Genomic DNA, 20,354 nt, shown 5'->3' on the forward strand with positions numbered 1-20,354 from the left:
GCTTTTCAGGGCGCCTGAATTGAGTAAATAACTGGTTCCTATTAATACATGATGGAACGCTACACAGAGAAGTTAAAAAGGCACAGATACTTAAACTAAGACATAATCCTTTTGGGAAACTGATTTTCATCTCTGTTAGAACTAAGCAAGGGGAGTAGATTTCAGCTACAACAGTGGTGTTTAGGACCATTGAAGAACTCTGCCATTAAGGAAGGCAGTGGGACATTCTTCTCATTGAGTTCTGTCTGCTGTTACAACTCCATTAATACTGTATTTACTACCTGTGCTATTGCAATTTTCATCTACATTTCTCATGATTATCCTTTAAAGGCGATGTTGTTTAAAAAATATCCACATTTTTCAGAAGTAAGAAGGCTCTGTAAGTGACTTGCTAAAGGGAAGGAAGATAAGATATATAAGGCTGAACCCACAAACCCAGTTCAAATCTCCAGCATCTTATATAGTACCAGAGCCCTACTTGGGGTAATCTCTGAGCATGAAACCAGAAGTAAACCCTGAGTACCTCTGGGTATGGTCCTAAAACAAACAAGGTTCCAGGGGTTCCAAACTTAGGTTTTCTGATTCCAATCTGATGGCATTTCTTCTACATCAGTGGTTTTAAAGTATATTTCAGGGATCTCTAGTGGTATACGGGATGTGTAAGTCCTGGGAATCAACATTATTTTTAATCATAATTTCATTAGCCAAAGAAAACAGGATAAATTTCTCAAGAAGATATCTGTAACCCCATTTTCATTGCAGCATTACAGTAGCCTGATATGAACATAAAATGTCTATTGATAAAATGCTTAAATTAAACATGTATTTATACAGTATAATAATAGTCTTTTACAAAGCCCCTACCATTTGTGATTGCACTGATGAATCTTGAGGGCATTATGCATAACTTTAGCCATAGAATAAATACATAGAATTTAAAAACATCAAACTGATGTGAGTGGGCCCCACGGGTGACTTACGTGAATCGGGGAGGAGAAAGACGGTCACTTTCTCCCCAACTGCATCCACCACCCGGGACCCAGGGTTACTGGATTCTTGTCTCGCTCTCAGAAAAGAATTTCAGGAGTAGAGAAGCAGTAAAGTAAACAGATTTGATTTAGAGGCTTTTGAGGATAGGAGGAAGGGATAAGAAAGAGAGGGAGAAGTAAGAGTAATGCGTTCAAGAGAGAACGCGGGCTTCTCCAAGGGTGGAGGAGGCCCCTACACATAACTGAGCTTTAGACACAAAAGTATGAAAGCATGAAAGTACACATCTCAAGAGGGGAGATGCAGGCGACACGTGCTCGGGCACCGCATGTGCTCGGCCATGTGGGCACAAGCAGCACACAGGCTCAGGCAGCATACATGCATGCTTCCTTTGTTCAAGGTGTATTTTATAGGGTTTCTTCAAACTGCCCCCATGTGGGGCTTCTTTAGGCTGGATCACATTTTAATCAGATTAAGGGAAAGGTAGAGGGAATTCGAGGAACTTCATGGAGAGGGGTCCAACCTCCTCAGATCTGCTGAAGGTCTTATCAGGTCTGTTTTCCCTATCCACAGTGTGGGTCAGTTTTAAGATTCTCCTTCCCAGAGATTTGTTAATCTCTGGGAAGGAGAATCTAAGATTTGAATCTAAGATTTGAAACTTAGATTTGTTAATCTAAGTTTCATTGTCAAGGGCCTTTTCCTATCTACCTGCCTACATCAAAACTAATAGAAATAGTAGAATGGTTATTATTAAGATCTAAGATTAGGGGAAATAGGAAGATGTTGGACAAAGGTCACAAACTTTCAGTTATAAGATAAATTCGAGGGAGTTAAGGGTAACAGAACTTAGTACTGCTATTTATACACTTGAAAATGTAGTAAGTATAGAACTTGAACATTCTCACTGTAACAACAGTGAAATGCTACTTATGTGAGATAAATGATGTTACCTAATCTTACTGTGGCAAGTATTTCCCACTATTTACTTGCATCATTTCAATACACGCTAAACTTTAAACCTGAACCACGTGGGACTGGAGATATAGTGCAATGGGTAGGACATTTGCCCTGTATACAGAAAACCCAGGTTCAATCTCCGGTACCTATATGGTCCGAAGCCCTGTCAGAAGTGATTCATGAGCACTAAGTCAGAAATAAACCTGCACATTACCACGTGTGGTCCCAAACCTAAAATATAAATAAATAAATTTATATCATGTTATATATCAATTATATCTCATTAAAGGGGAAAGTGGCAGAGAGTCTCTTGCCCCATGCCTGGCTGTCTTCCCCAGGGCCCCTTGGATGGGGTGGGCCTCAGTTTCCATTCCCGCCCAGAGAGAGCTCTCTCAGCCGAAGACCTCTGGAGCCTAGCCACAGCCATACTTAAGGCCCCTCCCCACACATTCAGACGCACCTCACACATGAAGGAACCAGCAGAGGAACCCAGGTGTGTGGGACCCAGGGCTGAGAACTCCAAGCCTGCTCAGATCAGGACTGGGCCTTTTCCGCCCAGATTTCCCATTTTCCAATAGCTAGGCAGTCACACCCAGGGACTGCCCCCCGGGCCATGGAATCCCATCAAAACCCAACATGCAGAGACTATAAAACCAAGCTCCCAGAAGCGACATCTTATAGCCTAGTTCTCCATCTGGGAGAACCTGGCAAGCTACCAAGAGTTTCCTACCCACATGGGAGAGCCTCGCAAATTCCCCATGGTGTATTCATATGCCAAAACCAGTAACAATGATGGGTCTCATTCCCCTGATCCTGAAAGAGCCTCCAATGTGGCACCATTGGAAAGGACGAGTAAAGAGAAGCTTCTAAAATCTCAAGACTAGGATGAATGGAGACATTACTGAGACAGCTCGAGAAATTCGACGATCAGCTGGATGATGATGATGATGATGATGATGATGATGATGATGATGAAAGGGGAAAGTAGGTTCTATTGTCCCCTTTCCTTCCATCCCTTTGTTGAGATGGGCCTTTTCCTTAAATATTGGACTTTTCTGAAGAAATCATAGTATGTGCCATGACCACAGACTAAAGCTGAAGCATACATGATAACTCAGCTGCCTTCTCTTAGGCCTAACCTGGAAGAGATGCCCCAAATTGTAAAACACTGCCATTTTTCTCACTATTTTTTCTGGAAAACAGTATTCTTCATTTAAATATTATTTTTGTTCATATTTAATGGGCTTTTAATTTTAATTTAAACACATTAATAAATTTTCATTAAAGTGTATTCACATACATTTATAAATTTTCATATTGTGAGATACTTATAAATATTTATAGCTATACCCCACAGAAACAAAAGCTTTTTGGAATCCTCAGTAATATTTTATGTGTGAAGGAAACATTAAACCAATTTATTTGAGCATGGCTGCCCTGCACGTAGAGCTTTAAAATAAAATCCTGGGTGATACCTTAGTGATGGTAGAGCAAGTAAGGCAATTACCACAGGCCACCTTGGGTTCCATCCCTTGCACTCCATATGGTACCCAAGCTCCACTAGAAGTGATCCCTGAGCACTGCCAGAGTGTCCCAGCGCCTGAAAACAAAAATTTGAAAAACCAAACATACACACACACAAACACCAAAAAACAAAATTCAGGATAAATTCAGATTTACCTTGACTACAAACAATTTATCACTTGATGCCAATGCTTAACATGTTTCTTCTGCTTAAATCTTTACATGTAATCCTTGTTTTTGATTGCTGAGTTAACCAATGACAGTGACATCTCTTAGTCTATAAAGCAGAGGTCACAAATTAAAAACCTTCTTTGCTTGAGTTCCTAAAGTGCGTATTCACTGCATGCTGAATATTTGATTGCTGGGCTTATGACTATACTGATGCCTCTGACAAGCACTTTGTGTGTGTCTGCTGCTGACCACAGACGCATACCAGATACAGCCAAATTCAACCCTGGCACAGGCAGGTATAGCAATCATGGGCCTGTCTGCTTTGTCTCTGTGCTCATCCTTCCAGACTCACGTCCCCCACAAGACCCAGCCAGGAGGCTGTCTCCACCACCCTTCCCAGACCTTAGCTCACACTCAGCATCACACTTTGACATCACATAAAGAGCATCTGCCCCTTCACCTCTTCAGCTTGTCTGTGTGGCAATGCTGTCTCGTTGCCTCACATCAGTGACAGCATCCGGAGCTTCAGGAGATTCTTGAAGGTCTTTCATGGTCATGGGTCCCACGGTGCTTAATACATTGTAATCACTGCTGAGAGTTTAAGAAATGGCTCAACCCCTCTACACTGCTTTCTTTAGAGCCCTATATGTAAATTAGGGAAGACCTTTCTTTTCTCAGCCTTACAGTGGGTAGGGTGTTTGCCTTGCATGCGGCCGACCTGGGTTCGATTCTTCTGTCCCTCTTGGAGAGCCTGGCACGCTACCGAGAGTATCTCGCCCGCAAGGCAGAGCCTGGCAAGCTACCCGTGCTGTATTTGATATGCCAAAACAGTAACAAGTCTCACAATGGAGACGTTACTGGTGCCTGCTCATGGATAAACAACAGGAAGACAGTGACAGTAACTCTTGGGGCTTTAAAATGGAGCAGCCTGGGGGAAGGAGAGTAGAGGTTAAACAGATGTTAAGGCATTTGCTTTACATCTGATGACCCCAGTTTGACCCCTGCCCTGTGAACCACCAAGAGTTATTCCTGAGCACAGAGCTAGGAATAGCTTCTGAGCACAATCAGGAAAAATTAATTGACTAATCAACTAATGAACCTGAGCAGCCTGAGGTGATCCAGGGAGTAACCATGAGTCAGGCCCCTAGCCCGTGCCCTGTGCCGTCACATTCTGTGCTTTCCTCACTCCCTCTGCCCTAGTTTCTCAAAACATACTTGTTTAACTTACCCCAAAAAAAGAACTTTGAGAAACACAACAGACCTCATTTGGGGTGATGAGTCAGAATAGACAGGAATAAACCCAGGGCTCCAAATTCCCACACAGGCTCCGATCTTGCCCCTTGTGACTTGTCTGTGAAGATGGTCAGCTTGTGTGCTGGTCAATAAAAAGAGTCTACACATTCAGTAATGAACAAATGTCCTTCTTCCCTCTTTCTGCCCTTTGTGTCTAATGACAGCCTCATTTACTGTGCTTTCCCAGCAGATAGAAAAGGAATCATTGTGAAATAACTCAAGCTATATCTATAAATTCAAGCTATGTCTCTCCTTTCATCCCTCCCTTTCATTTATTTCCTTACCAGTCCCATGAGTATTTACCATGTCCCTGATACAAGCACAGCTACATGCAAAACTGGAATGATTTGCAATAAATACAAGAATATTGTCCCTGCTGTGATGATCAGTCTGTGACTGAAATGACATTTCGAAAGGAAATTCTAACGTATTGGAAATATGATCAAGCACAGTGTGAATTACTTATGTTGGTGATGGAGAAATGAAGTTTTTATTATAGAAGCTTCCTACATCAGGTATCTTGAAAGAAATATGTTATAAAAATGGATCTTGAAAGAAATACAGAAATTTATGTAGAAACAGAAATTAATGTTTATGATCTTGATGTACACATTTATGGTTGGGGAACATAATCTCCATTGCAACCTCCAAAACACCCCCAAACAAGCTTGCAAACACCCACTTTTCCATACCCAACCAGCTGACACTCCTTCTACATGGAAATTTTGGAGCCTCCATTAATTAGTAGGGCATTTCAGGGAAAGGGATGGTGTCAGAACTCTTCAGGCAAGACACGGGAGCCCCTCTAGCCTCCAGTTTCTATTTCCAGTGCACCTTTCCTACAGTGCACGGCACTCTTGGGAACAACCCAGCATACCACATCCCTCTCGCAACTGCACTACTGAGCTATTCTGTGCCTTCTCTCCTCTGGTGTTCTTCCTTCCCAAGGCCCGTGTCCTCAGAGAATCTCCACTGCTATGTATATTTGTGCCTCTGAGCTGGCATTTCGATTAGTAGTTTGGGTTTTATTTTGATTTGGTTTTTCAGGTAAATCATTAGTGTTTTATTTGTTTTTGTTATTATAGTTTAGGTACCATGTTGATTGTAGTTTAGGTACCAAGCCGTATTAATACTTATGATCTTGATGTACATTTATCACACCTCACATCCATCAAGGTTAACAGTTACCCCTCCAATTTGCACTGGGACACAAACTGGGCCCGCTTACCTGCACACTGGGACATAGCGGTGTATTCACTATGAAGAAGACCCAGAGGAAGCAGGCAGGGTGTGTGACCTTCTCAAATCTTATCATATGATTAGTTGAAAAATCAAGATTTGTGTAACACCCTTCTTTTAATAGTGCAAGACATAAGCAACAGAAAACAGAACACTAAAACCTATTCCGAATGAGATCTCAAAATTGAGAAAGTTAAATAGCACTGTAGCACTGTTGTCCCGTTGTTCGTCGATTTGCTTGAGCGGGCACCAGTAACATCTCCATTGTAAGACTTGTTGTTACTGTTTTTGGCATATCGAATATGCCACAGGTAGCTTGCCAGGCTCTGCCTTGCAGGCAGGATATTCTCGGTAGATTGCCAGGCTCTCTGAGAGAAGAGAGAAATTGAACCCAGGTTGGTCGCGTGCAGCGTGCAAGGCAAACGCCCTACCGCTGTGCTATTGCTCCGCCGAAAGTTAAATAATCATGTTACTACCAGGTCACATGGTTATAGGTGGGCTGAGTTGTTTGATGATATAAGCCATAGGAACATTGTAGTTCTTCATCATATAACTTGATAAATGTGGCCCTGTGAGAAGTAAGAAGCAGAGATTCTGATAGGGGAATGGATGTGGCACCTGGTGGTAAAAGCTAACTTTCCCCACTCAACTCCTCACACATCCTCCAGCCCTGCTCTAAAATGAGATGTTATGTGTGAGACTTATTCTCCTAGCTCTCAGAGAGAATTTCCTCAGATCCCTTTACAACAAATGAAGACAGGATCTGAGACATTAAAGAGGAAGTTGATAATGCGGGGCAGATATCTTACTTTTTCTAAACAAATCTTTGTCCATGCACATTTTGCTAATTGGGCAGTATAAAACAAAAAATGCCAAACATATACATATCTGAGGGTGAATAAGGTAATATCCATTTATTAATAAAAAAAGGAGGGGTGAAGTTTGACTAGAAGAATGTAAACTTGCTCTCTTGTGATTCCAGCTGCAAAACAAGGCTTTGAAATTGTTTCAAATATCACCACCTCCTGGTTCAGATTCAGTTTGGGTTTTGTGACTATTATCAGGGGCAGAGGGATCAGTCTGCCCCAGAAAGAAGGTGTGGGCAGCTTTGGGTGCCACAGTATAGCTGAGAATCCACATCTACCTGTTAGAAGTCAGACTATCCTAGTGCCAGAGCATGGTGGTGAAAGCACTACCTCTGGCTGTTAAGCGGAAAGGGAGAAGAGTGAGAGAAGGAGAGCAGAGATTTTCTTTCTAGGGAATAGGGTCAGGGACCACTTAGACTCTGTTTAAACCCCTTCAAGAGACTTGCAGGAGAGGCTGTATCAGACACTCACTAGGACAAGGTTAAAGAGACAAGGTTACAATATTTCTGGATACTTTGGCGCAACAGTCAGAGAATTTGAAGCAAGGTTTGTGACTTAACAGTGTGACATCAACTCTACACATTTTTTTTCCAGATAACAGGATCAAATTGGGAATGGACTAGAAAGAAAGTTCTTTTCCTCTCCATCAGCCCTCTGCTCTGCTGTGCTTCTAGGAAGTTAGCCTGAGTCGATGGGGATAGTGATAGATTTAATTAGTACAAGCAAAGGTACTAATTAGTAAAACTTCATTTCATCTTGTTTTATTTTTAAAGATGCTTTCATGAAGCTTTTAACTCCATGCATTGTGGATCCTCAACTTAAGTTTATTAGTATATTAGCTTTACCCAGGTGCTCTTTTGTTTTAATAAAAGTATACCTATAAGGGGTCTGCTGAGCATGAATATCTTTTACGATATTAATATCAGAACCTCTCAGAATAAAGCAAGGACAATATAATTTTTTTAATAAAAATTTTATTTTATTAAATCACTGTGTGGAAGATTACAATGCTTTCAGGCTTAGGTCTCAGTTATACAATGCTGAAACAACCATCCCTTCACCAGTGCCCATATACCACCACCAAAAAAAAAAACCACACAGTACACCTCCCGTCCCACCCCCCCACACCCCCTACCTTGTAACTGATAAGTTTCATTTTACATTCTGTTTACTTTGGTTACATTCAATATTTCAACACCAACCTCACTATTGTTGTTAGGAGTACCCCACTAGATTCAGACCTACTGTGAAGACAAATAAGGTCGCTACTGCGGCTGCGCGGTTTTGAATTTCTGTACTTTAACACAAAGTCCAGGGAGATTTCTTCCAGATATTGGATCATTGCAGGCTTGAAAACCCAATCTGTGGTCATCTTAATATGGTGGACACCGCGCCCTTCATCCCCGGAGAGAAAGAGGCGAGAGAGAGAGAAATACCTTTCCCCTCCTGGGCGGGCACGGGGCCGAGGCTTAGTTCTCAGGCTGGAGACATTCTGCGAGGAGTTGCCCATGCCGAAAGAGGTTTTGCTGGGTCTGGATTCACGCTTGTGCAGCTGTGGAGAGGCCGCACACGTGTGCGGCCCCCGGGATCACATCTCGGCGGTGGGCAGGACAATATAATTTTAGAAAATTTCTTCAGGTGATTCTATTATGTGGTCAAAGTGGAGAATTCCTGCAGCATGAAAAGAACATCTATTTTGAATACGAGAATTTATAGTTTTTAAAAACTTTCTGGCTTCAAAAAGTTTTTTGAAGCTTTTTGAAGCTAGAGGATATGTTGATATTGAGATTAAAGGATGAAGAAAACAAAAAGATGGAGAGATAGGACACAGATTAAGGTGTTTACCTTGCATGCAGACAACCAGGTTCAGTTCCCAAAGCCACAAAAAGTGATCCCTAAGCACTGAGCAGGAATAAGCCATGAACACAGCTAGATGGGGCCCAAATCCCACCCCTCTCCCATCCAAGAAAAAGAATAAAAAATACTAGAAAACAAGCATCAAGGTCTTAAGCAATACTTCTGGACCTTTTCCTGACTGTGGTCCCCTTTTGAACTTGTTTCCCTCTGATGGTCCCTTTGTCTACCTGTTGGGCTTCTTTCAGTGGCCTCCCTGCCCTACTTAATCTCATGCTGTGGTCCCCATTTACATGAGTTTCACCTAAGACCCCATTAGAATATCCAGGGGGCCTACAGTGGACTGTATGATTCCAGCTGAGAAATGTTAGCCATGGAGATGTAGGGGTGTGTGTGTGTGTGTGTGTGTGTGTGTGTGTGTGTGTGTGTGTGTGTGTGTGTGTGTGTGTACTTTTCTATAAGTAAATCAGGACCAAAGACACATGGAGTAAGGCAATTGTTTGCACTGGCTGAATAGTTTGGCCCCTCAAGCAACACCAGGATGAACTCGAGCACTGCCAGGTATGGCCCTGAAACAAATAAAAACAAAGAAAAAATATTGTAAGTAAAGCATTGCTAAAATTCACTGATTATTACCTACATTGGTAGAAGATAATTTTCTGATAGACTGATAAAAAGCTTTATCTTTCCCTCAAAAATGCACATAAATACAAAGTTTGAAGATTTTAAGAATATCAATCTTCCTAAAATAAATGTTAAGGACCTCTAATAAAACCACATGCTTTTTTTAACTACCACTAACAGAACAAATGAGTAGGTAAAGAAAAATAATCAACCATAAGAATTTATCAAGCCAGGTCTGAGTCTTGACTTTGTCCCTAAATGTAAGTATGATTATCAATATATCACAGAAATTCAATAAGTATGGATTTTACTAATGTAGTAATTAAAGTAGCTATGTTTCTGGTATACATCAGAATATATCAAATACAGTTAAAGTGAACAACTGTATTTGCTACATTAATCTAGAAGGACCTGGGAGATACATGGAGATAGCTCCATGTAGAGCGCATGCTCAGTATACAGAGGACCTGAATTCCACCCATAAAATTTCATGCTCTATTGAATATGGCCTGGATGGCCCCATATGACTGCTGGGCAGAGCATTACACCTGCAGAGCCATATCTCTGGGCAGGCACTACCAGGGGAGACTTCTGGACCACCCCAGTTCTGCTGAGGTGACCCCTATTTTTAAAAAAACTTACCATTAAAAGTCCAGTTCATACTGGATCATATTTTCCTGATTTACACACCTATTCTTCATACTTTCTTTCTGATAGCTACTATTTTATCTTATAGTCTAATCTTTATTTTTGTTTTATGGTGTTCATCTATTTTATTTCTTATATACCATAACTGAATGAAATAATTTACTGTTTATCCTTCTCTGACTTATTTTATGAATCATAATTCACTTTCTAGATCTATCCAAGTTGCTGCAAGTGGCAGGATTTTCTATTTTTTTATAGCTTTATCTCTACATATGTGTGTATACTATTCCTTTGAATATATACATATATGCCACATCTTTATCCAATCATCTGTTTATGGGTGCCTACATTGCTTCCAGTTTTTTACTATTTTATTTACTATAAATAGTGCTTACATGCGCATGGGGTGGGGGTGCATGCATGTATCTCTTAGAATGTATTTCTATATTGGGAGGTAAATACTCAGAAGAGGAATAACTGGATCTTATGGAATTTTTTAATTTGTATAGAATCTCCACTCTGCTTTCTATATTTGCTGCACCAGTTCATTCCCATAAATACTGTATTTTTTTTAAATTTCCAAGTCCTCTCACACTTGTTTCAAGATTCTTTTGACCGAAGTGTCTCACAGGTGTGAGGTAATAGCTCAAGGTGTTTTAATTCACATTTCCCTAAGAGTAAATGTGCTTATTGTTTACCCATATATCTTTTATTAAGAATTATCTATTCAGGGGCTAGAGTGACAGTATAGCTGGTAGAGCATCTGCCTTGCACACAGCCAACCCTGTTTCTATCCCCAGCATCCCATGTGGTCCCCTGAGTGCCGTCAGGAGTAATTCCTGAGTGCAGACCCAGGAGTAACCCCTGAGCATCACCAGGTATGACCCAAATAGCCAAAAAAGAAGGAAAGAAAGGAAGTAAGGAAGAAAGAGAAAGAGAGAGAGAGAGAGAAATTATCTATTTAGATCCTCAGCCCATTTTTAAATTGGGTTGATTGCTGTGGTGTTCTACAAGTTCTTTGTGTATTTTGAACATTAACCCCTTGCCTGATATATGACATATGAATATCTTCTTCCATTCACTATGATGTCTTTTCATTTTGCTGAAAATGTCTGGAGAATAAAATGTTTACCCATTTGGCAATTACAGTGGGGGTTACTTTTACAATTTTGAAAAAAATTGATAATGTGTGGGCATATTTAAAGGTATATTATACAGTTATAATTCACTATAAGAGCTATTCAGGATCAACCTAAAATGAAACATAATCTTTTGGGTAACTGGTGTGCTTTTCCAGCTCTCACTTTTAGGAGCATCAGCCTTGTCAGCAGATCACAGATTATAAGGAATTTAGCAACTCTTAACCTTTACACTGTACGTGAGATGGATGCTGAGTGCCAGCCCCAGGTGGTAGTAGCTTAGTACTCATACAATCCCTCTCTCCCCACAGTCTGACTCTTTTGAGGTCTTCATTTGTAGTGCTTTCTGCCAATGACTTGGGGGGAAAAAGAAAGAAATCAGCACGAATTCAAATGTAAAGGGAAAGTAGTAGTTCCAAGGAAAATTTAGGGTATGAGTCCAAATTTGCTCTTTCTGCAGAGGAGCTCTGAAGCCTACGTTTCTTTTCCTTGCATGCTCCTGCCCCGTGAGCCCCTGGAGAGAACCACTGCCTAGTAAAGCAGCCTTCTTGTTTCTCAAGGAAATACTGTCTCAGCAGTAAATCCAGTCCCGCTATTAAGCGTGAAAAGGGAGGATCAAGAATAAAGCTTGTCTTTGAGTCAGTGCTTCAGTGTTAAGACCATTTTCCCAGGCTGCTGTCAGGTAGGATACTACCTGAGAGAAAAGAGAATAAGCAGGATATAAACTAAAGCAAGACACAAACCACTGCCTTCATGTTCTTCACATTAATCAATCTCTCATTCATTTAATTGTCTGCATCAAACATTCAATACTGATATTACATCTCGATGGCTGCTTTCCCCACTTTAAAAAGAAATCAATAAACAAAGTGCATAGTCACTGAGCTCAAGCTACTATTTGTTCGTAAAGAAAAAATGCCTTATATGCAGAAATTTCAAGTGAAAGGATCTGTTAGGCCTCCAAAAGCAGCTATTATCAAACAAAGCTGCCAGAAAATGCAGCAGAGATGGCTGTGACCTCAGTCTTGGGTGTCAGCCAGCAACTTCCTCTCTCCTGGTGGGAGTGTGTTTGTGAACTACTTATTGTACCTGTAAAGTCTATATAACTGTCCTCCTTCCTTGACATAAGAAATCTCTCCTGGTATGGAGAGATAGCACAGCAGGTAGGGTGCTTGTTTTGGATGCAGTCAGCCTGGTTTCGATCCCTGACATCACTATGATCCCCAGGGCACCTCCAGGAATGTACTGTACTCAGGAGTGATCCCTAAGTACAAAGACAGGAGTAAGCCCTGGGCACAGCTGGGTGTGGCCCCCAAACAAAATATGTCCCCTCTTTTATAATGTGGCATTTTATCTAGTTATTCTTTCTGCAAACCTTGCTGACCTTCTATCTTGAGATACTGAGAAAGAATGACATCTGGCAATATTGAGACTTTTTGTTGTTATATTTTAAGAGAATACGGCCAGTACAATGCTCATCAGTTTGGACCTGCCTTCTAATTTAAGGTTCTCCTTCTAGAGAACCTGCTTGTGCCCTTTTGCCACACCACCTTTTACATGGCTCTTTATCCCAAGTTACCGAATGACATCAGTGATGGGATTCCATCCACTGTTGCCCTCTCTGGGCACACAACTTAAGGCATTCTGAAGAGGATGTGTGTGTTCTCTGCAAAAACAGGGGCATTCTTCTGATTTCCAAATGATTAAAGAACTGAGTGTTTTAGTGAGTCTGTAATCTGGTTAGTTAATAACCGTTACTTAATAATTATCTCTAGGTCATAACTACTCAGGACAGAAGATGCTCAAGGCAATGACTGTCTTTGTATTCATCCGGAAAATACACACCCCAAACTTTCACAACAAAAATATATTCCTTTGGGGGTAGACCTGATATTTTGCATGTATCATGACTAAAAGTAATGATAATAATTCATCACTTAGAAAAACAAATAAACAGTTCCAGCTGCACAAAATTAAAATTTATTGAGACCCTTTGTCACCATGGCAGAAGTTAATAATGATATCATTATCTTTACAGCCAATTACCAAACACTCTCCCCTCCCCCTACCAACCTTCCTGTTCCTCTTAATACCTTGCCTTGCCCTTCCCTGTCATTGCTGGAGTGACCGCAGGTCACACACTTGGTTGAGGTACTCGCCAGGGGATGGTAGTCAACTAGAATGGCTCTCAGCATTTGGTCCAGTGCTGGGAATTGGAGAGTGGAAAGCATGAGCAAGGAATTTTGTTCCAGTTTTCTTATAGGATGCCTCTATGGGGTCTACCCTTTCACAAAAGAAACAAACTTAAGCTGATTTATTAAAGAATCTGACTAAAATTAATCAACTTCAGAGTATTTGATTCATTTCTTTTCCTTGCCCATCACACCAGTTTTTCCCCTTCTTTTTTGTTGATCATGCCTGTGCATCTTAGGGAGAAAGACACTCCCACTGCCCCAAAACTGCAAGACAGTGGTCTATACCGTGCCTGTCACAAGGGCGTATCCTGAAGAAGAAGTGGACATGGTTAGAGCCTAAGTGTTCTTTGCTCACTTCTACTTCCATTTCTGCGAAAGTCCTATGCCTAAGAGGGATTTCAAGCGCCCCGAATTCAAGTAACAGAGCAAATGACCCTGATCTCCTGCTCCCATGTATTATTTCTATTTGTGCCTAACTCTTGTATTTGGCAATTGAAAGTATATGATAGCTTTTGTGTTTTGGTTTGGTTTTGGTAATCTACTCTTATACTCTACCATAAAAAATACAGAATGACTTTAGTGGACATTTGAACACTATATTTACTATTTAAGGATATTAAAAAGTAAATTTTTACTAGGAGAATAAGTATTATTCTGATATCATTAGACTTTTGGGTTATTATTTAAATCAAGGTATTTCAAATTAGGTATCATGATTTACAATGCTGTTAAAGGATGCTCTCCATGTACACATCGTTCCAGCACCACACTCATCACCAGAGTGCCCACCTCCCCCCACCAGTATATGGTTAGGTTTTTGAGGGGAAAAATTCAAGTTTTCCAGAACATAGAATTTATGCGTAGTAAAATGCATATGCAATCAAAAAATTTCAAGTTGAACACTTGGATGTTTGGGATTTTTTTCAAGACAGTATGTATATGTTCATATGTGGAAGAAGAAACTACATAAAGTGTGCATTATGGCTGTCTGTGACTATTGAGAATACCTATTATTTTTCTTTATGTTTTCTAATTTTTCTATGAATAACACATTTTGCATATGATTTTAAACAGTAATTTTTATAAATCATGCTTGTGACATAGATTAAAAAATTATAGAACTGCTAATAAAATAGAATTCCAATTCTGTTTTAAATTGTGTATGTATGGTGAATGCATGGTGTGTGTATCTAAAATAAAGAGTACCAAATGGTTAATAGCTGTTATTTCTAATTAGTGACATCAATGCTTATTTTTGTTACTGTCTCCATTTTCTTTGATTAATAAATATGTTATAATACAAACACATTGCAAAAAAAGAGTTAGATTTATTGCATTTCTTCTTTAAAATATAATATAGGTTTATTGTTTTTAGGAGCTATTTGGTGGGAATTTTAAGATTTTGTATATACAATATCATATTTCTTGAATAGTGAGTTTGATTTTTTCTTTTTTTAAATTAAATCACCATGAGATAAACAGTCACAAAATTATTCATGATTGGGTTTCAGTCACACAATGTTACAACACTTGTCCCTTCACCAGTGTGTTTTCCACCCCCAATGTCCCAAATTTTTCCCCTCATTTCACCCTCTACCCCTCACCCACATTCTGCCTCTACCAGACACTTCTCTCTCTCTCTCTCTCTCTCTCTCTCTCTCTCTCTCTCTCTCTCTCTCTCGTCTCTCTCTCCCCTATCCCCCCACCCCTTTGGTCATTATGGTTTGAGATATTGTAAGGTTATCATGTACCTACTTTTAACACTCAATTATTGTCCAGAGTGATCCTTTCCAACTATCATTGTCAGTGGTCTCTTCTCTGTCCTACTGTGAGCTGGTCCTCCTGGCCCCATTTCTATTGTCATTGGGTGATTTATTGCATTTCTTGATAAGTAAAGTATCATCTATGTAGGAACATATAAAGATTGATATGTAGTATTAAATAAGTCTAAGGGAATTTTAAATGCTCATTTAAAACATACAGATACTTTCAGAAAGGAATAAAGAAAGAGAACCATAAACATGGTATTAAAACTTTTAGCAGTGGGTGAAGTAAGGCTACATGCACATTTCTATACGAATAAAGGTGGAAAGATAAACTCTAGAAATGTCTGTAGTATTTTAAACCAAGAGTAATCAATAACTTTAAAAAACAATGTTTTAAGTATATGTTAAGCTTTTTGACAAATGTTGATATAAAATCCTTCAAACACCCACCATTATGTTCCACACTGTTACCTTCATGTACTCAATTCCTTAATCACCCCTTATTTTTCTGTCTACCTCCAGGTATATCTATGCCAATACCTGTCTTTGGACTACAGGATGATTCCAAGGTCTTTAAAGAAGGAAGCTGCTTACTCGCTGATGACAACTTTGTCCTGATTGGGTCTTTTGTGTCATTCTTCATTCCCTTAACCATTATGGTGATCACCTACTTTCTGACTATCAAGTCTCTCCAGAAAGAAGCCACATTGTGTGTGAGCGATCTTGGCACACGGTCCAAGTTATCTTCTTTCAGCTTCCTCCCTCAGAGTTCCCTGTCTTCAGAAAAGCTCTTCCAGCGGTCCATCCACAGGGAACCAGGGTCCTATGGCAGGAGGACTATGCAGTCCATCAGCAATGAGCAGAAAGCCTGCAAGGTGCTGGGCATCGTCTTCTTTCTGTTCGTGGTGATGTGGTGCCCCTTCTTCATCACCAACATCATGGCTGTCATCTGCAAAGAGTCCTGCAATGAGGATGTCATCGGGGCCCTGCTCAATGTGTTCGTCTGGATCGGTTACCTCTCTTCTGCTGTCAACCCACTAGTGTACACACTATTCAACAAAACCTATAGGTCTGCTTTCTCAAGATATATTCAGTGTCAGTACAAGGAGAATAAAAAACCACTGCAGTTAATTTTAGTAAACACTATACCAGCCTTGGCCTACAAGTCTGGTAGTCAACTCCAAACAGGACAAGAAAAGAATTCAAACAAGGACACCAAATCAACAGATAATGACTGCTCTATGGTTACTCTAGGAAAACAACCTTCAGAAGATGTTCCAGAGGACAGTAGCAACATAGTGAATGAAAAGGTTAGCTGTGTGTGATACCCAGTGCCATGGCAACCAGAAAGTACACACTGAGCAAGGTTTCATTTATCTGGAGGGCAGAAAAAGAAAGAAAAGGAGACAAATTAGGCGAGTATAGTGGAGCCCATAATGATAACTATATGCCTCATTTTCTTCCGTCAATGTAAGGCAGGGTTAAATGCCACAAGATGTGCACTTCAAAACATTCTGACAGCATTTCAGCTGTGAGCTTTATGATATTTAATTTTAATATTGTAAATGGTATGACTTTAAAATAATTAGCTTTTACTGTGCAGTTATAATGAGGTCATAAATAAATCTAAAGTAATATATACATACATATTTTCAAGTGGAAACCTTGCTACTGTGTATGGCACGAGTTGGTTACTGCTGTAAATAAAAATAGCTTCTAATAATGACAAATTTGTTAGCTATATTGTCTTCTTAAGATTTCTCTTGAAAATTATTACATATTTTGAACAACAATAAAAGATACTAAAAAAAGTGTTATGAATACTGCATTGCTAGGTAATGAAATGAAACTTGACAACTTTTTCATTCCTGCTTTTTCATCGATGCAATTTTGAAATATTCACCAAGTTGCTGGCATTTGCTTCATTTCAAGTGAATTCTTCTCAGAAGTAAACAAACTTTAAAAGTAAACTTTAAATGTTATTTAAGACCTATTGCTACTTTCTCTTCTACTAGTGCTATATTCTCAATTTCTAATGTGGTCTTGTTTAGTGTGTGTTCTACTATGTAAATTATCAAAAAGGTAATTTAATATTAACAATGCATTTCTAAAAATTTCTTCTACACAGCACTGTAGAAGTATTTGGTAGCTTGCTCTCTGGCGACTGCATTGTGCATGTGCTCTTTTGAGCCAGTAAGCAGTATTGATGTGTGTCAGGATTGAGGAACTAGCTGGGGTTTCTGGCTGCTGGCAGCAGTAGTCAGTACATCTCTGTCAAGTGCGGATGACTTTCCCCTTAGCACCCGTCAGATAAACAGATGCTTTTAGATAAATTTATTTTATTTACTTAAACTTGACACAGCTTTGTTTCATAGTTATTTCTTGAGTGTTTACTATCTCTGAATAAATTTTCTAAGGAAGAGAATATAAAAATCAAAACAAAACATTCATTTGCCTAATATGTTTACATGGTGCCAGGGATCAAACCCAGAGCTTCACACATGTAAAACATGTACTTTAACACTGAGCCACAACCCTGGCTCCAAGACCTTCCCTTTAAAGTAAAAGACAAAACTAAAATGGCCCTTGTCAAAAATCATTGACAGACTTATTTTGAAAGTCAGTTCAATTTATTTCCTCCATACCTGATTAGAGCAAAATTTTTGATCTATGTCTCTATAACACAACTCATTTATTATTGTTCCTGAAGTCCCAATATACAATATTTTATAGAAAATTTTACAACAGAGCGAGCTAATTCATTCTGATCTACTACTCTAGGTTAATTTGCACATTCTTATTGGAATAGATGTGAGATACATGAATACCACACTGGAACATCTCTGTCAAATGAAAAATGATTTTTCCCTAGGCCTTTTGGAAAATTATACATTTGAAAACTAAATAATGTGGGAAGTGTCACTGTATAATCTGCAAATGCACTAGATTTCTCCTAGTTATGTCCTTTTTATACACAGTGAAAGGTATTTATTTCAATTCTAAAATTATAGTAAGCCATTAGTGGTAAAGCTGAATCTGACCTCCACACCTCTCTTATGTTCATGTCATAATTGATAAAATATTAATATTAAAAACTGTTATAACATTCATCATAACTGCACATCTCATTATATATTAGAAAAAAGCTAGACTCTGGTCCCATAGTCTCCTCAATCTTGACCAGAATGAACAAATACTGCCTGATAGATGTTTCCTGACTACATATATATTACAGATGTGTGGGTTTTTTCTCTCCATTAGTATCTATTTAAGTGTATATAAACAAACTCCTCTGTATTCATATACAGATGTGTTTCCATGCACTTTATTATTTATATATTTATATGAAGAAAACGCAAGAAAAAACGTGCATGTTTGTATCATGTAATTTAAATGTGAATTTCTGTGCTAATGTTTCTATGACCTTCCATTGCTGTACAAGCAGATTTAAATGTAACAGAGGTATCAATTCTTTAAATAAACTGGAACTTTTTAAGGATTTTTAGCCCAATTCTATGAGGGCAATGAAAAATAATAATCCTTACATAGATCAGACTGATATGAAATAAAATGGTGCCTATGGGCCCTTTATTTAAGTCTGGGGATTTTCTGACTAGTCTGGCTTTTAAAAACCAATCTTTCCCCAGTGAAACAGAGTTCTTGAATGATTTTTGAGTCTGTGATCAAAAGACTTGCTCTTAGACAATGCTATTAAAACAGAGAAACCTTATTCTACTTTATGTTGGATGGTAGATTCTTCTATATTTAAAGAAAGGAACTAAATGTCATAATGATGGACATTATGTTTAAATATATATATTTAATATATTTGGCCACAGCGCCATCTCATGGTCACTTTTTAAAGTACTACCTAGCCAAATTCAACTTACTGTATTGCTTTTGGCAAAGGGTGCTTCTCCCATTTGTGCATCAACTGATACATATTTATAAAGTGTTAAATTATTCTGTGCTCTATGTAATAAATACAGTGAAGATTATTTTATGTAATTGTTTTAATTAAATCTACTCTAAAATATTTCAGGAAAGAATGAGTAAATTGTAAATAAAGTATACTCAAAAATGAATGCTATTTGTGTGTCCATAATTGTATCTAGTCAAGAGAGTTGTCCAGAGGAGCAGGAGATGGCATAGTGGTTAGGCGTATGTTCCTGACCACGGTTTGAATCCAGAAACACTGAGCACCACGAGTCACTGGTGGCTCCCCTGGGCCTCCTGAGTTGGGCCCACCTGAGTTACATGTACAGATGTAATTTGGTTTCCCGTCATCTGCAGCAGACAAATGTTTCATTATTTGTTTACTATATCCTGTTCCACAGAATCTAAGATGGCATAGAACCATTGCTGTACCCCAACACATGCATCTGTGGGTACACTTTACAGAAATACCCCAGATATCCACAGATACATTCATGCAAACACACACACACACACACACACACACACACACACACACACACACACCTACACACCTATACACGTTTTTACAGGAGATAGTTTCATGAACTAAAGTAAATCAAAGAAACATGGTATCATTGACTTAACAGAAAAGGTTCCTTGAATTGTCATTTCACTTTAATTTCACCAAAGGATTATAAATAGGAACCTTTCCCCAGGTGTGTATAGCTTTATGCATTGATTGCTTGCAATATCCCAGGCATTTAGCTGCTTGCTTTGCTTGATTTTCCTGGCGTTAGCTACAGCTAGGTACTGTTATTCCCTCTTTTTCACAGATGAAGAATCAGGTATTCTGAACACTTCATCTTATGCCAAGTCACACCGGTGATAAGAAAAGTGGTGAGGTTAAGCCTGGGCCAAATGATTCTGATACATAAATGCTCTGTCCTACCCAATATGGTATAGGGGAAAGATCAGTTCAGAAATAAATGATACAGATTCTCACCTTTCTATCCCTATTTGCCAGTAATATGAACTTGAACAAGTAATTTGCAAACCCTGGACCTCAATTTCATCGTCTATAAAATTAAGATACAGATGACTGACAAAGTCGCTTAAAAGAGATGACGGCTATATATAGCTGTATTTGATAGCCCATAAAATAGAATTCTATAT

General features: G+C 39.2%; 1 protein-coding gene across 1 annotated transcript in view; it reads left to right on the top strand.

Moving 5' to 3' along the window:
* The window catches only part of HTR2A (5-hydroxytryptamine receptor 2A), a 62,745-nt gene extending 43,397 nt beyond the window's left edge, over positions 1 to 19,348 (top strand). The window contains exon 4 of the mRNA XM_004604572.3: positions 15,786 to 19,348. Within this exon, the coding sequence (XP_004604629.1) occupies positions 15,786 to 16,588 (803 nt within the window). The 3' untranslated portion in view covers positions 16,589 to 19,348. The remainder of the gene's footprint in view (positions 1 to 15,785) is intronic.
* Positions 19,349 to 20,354: the final 1,006 nt, after the last annotated feature.

The sequence above is a fragment of the Sorex araneus genome, chromosome 1 (assembly GCF_027595985.1).
Source record: "Sorex araneus isolate mSorAra2 chromosome 1, mSorAra2.pri, whole genome shotgun sequence".
Classification (NCBI taxonomy): domain Eukaryota; kingdom Metazoa; phylum Chordata; class Mammalia; order Eulipotyphla; family Soricidae; genus Sorex; species Sorex araneus.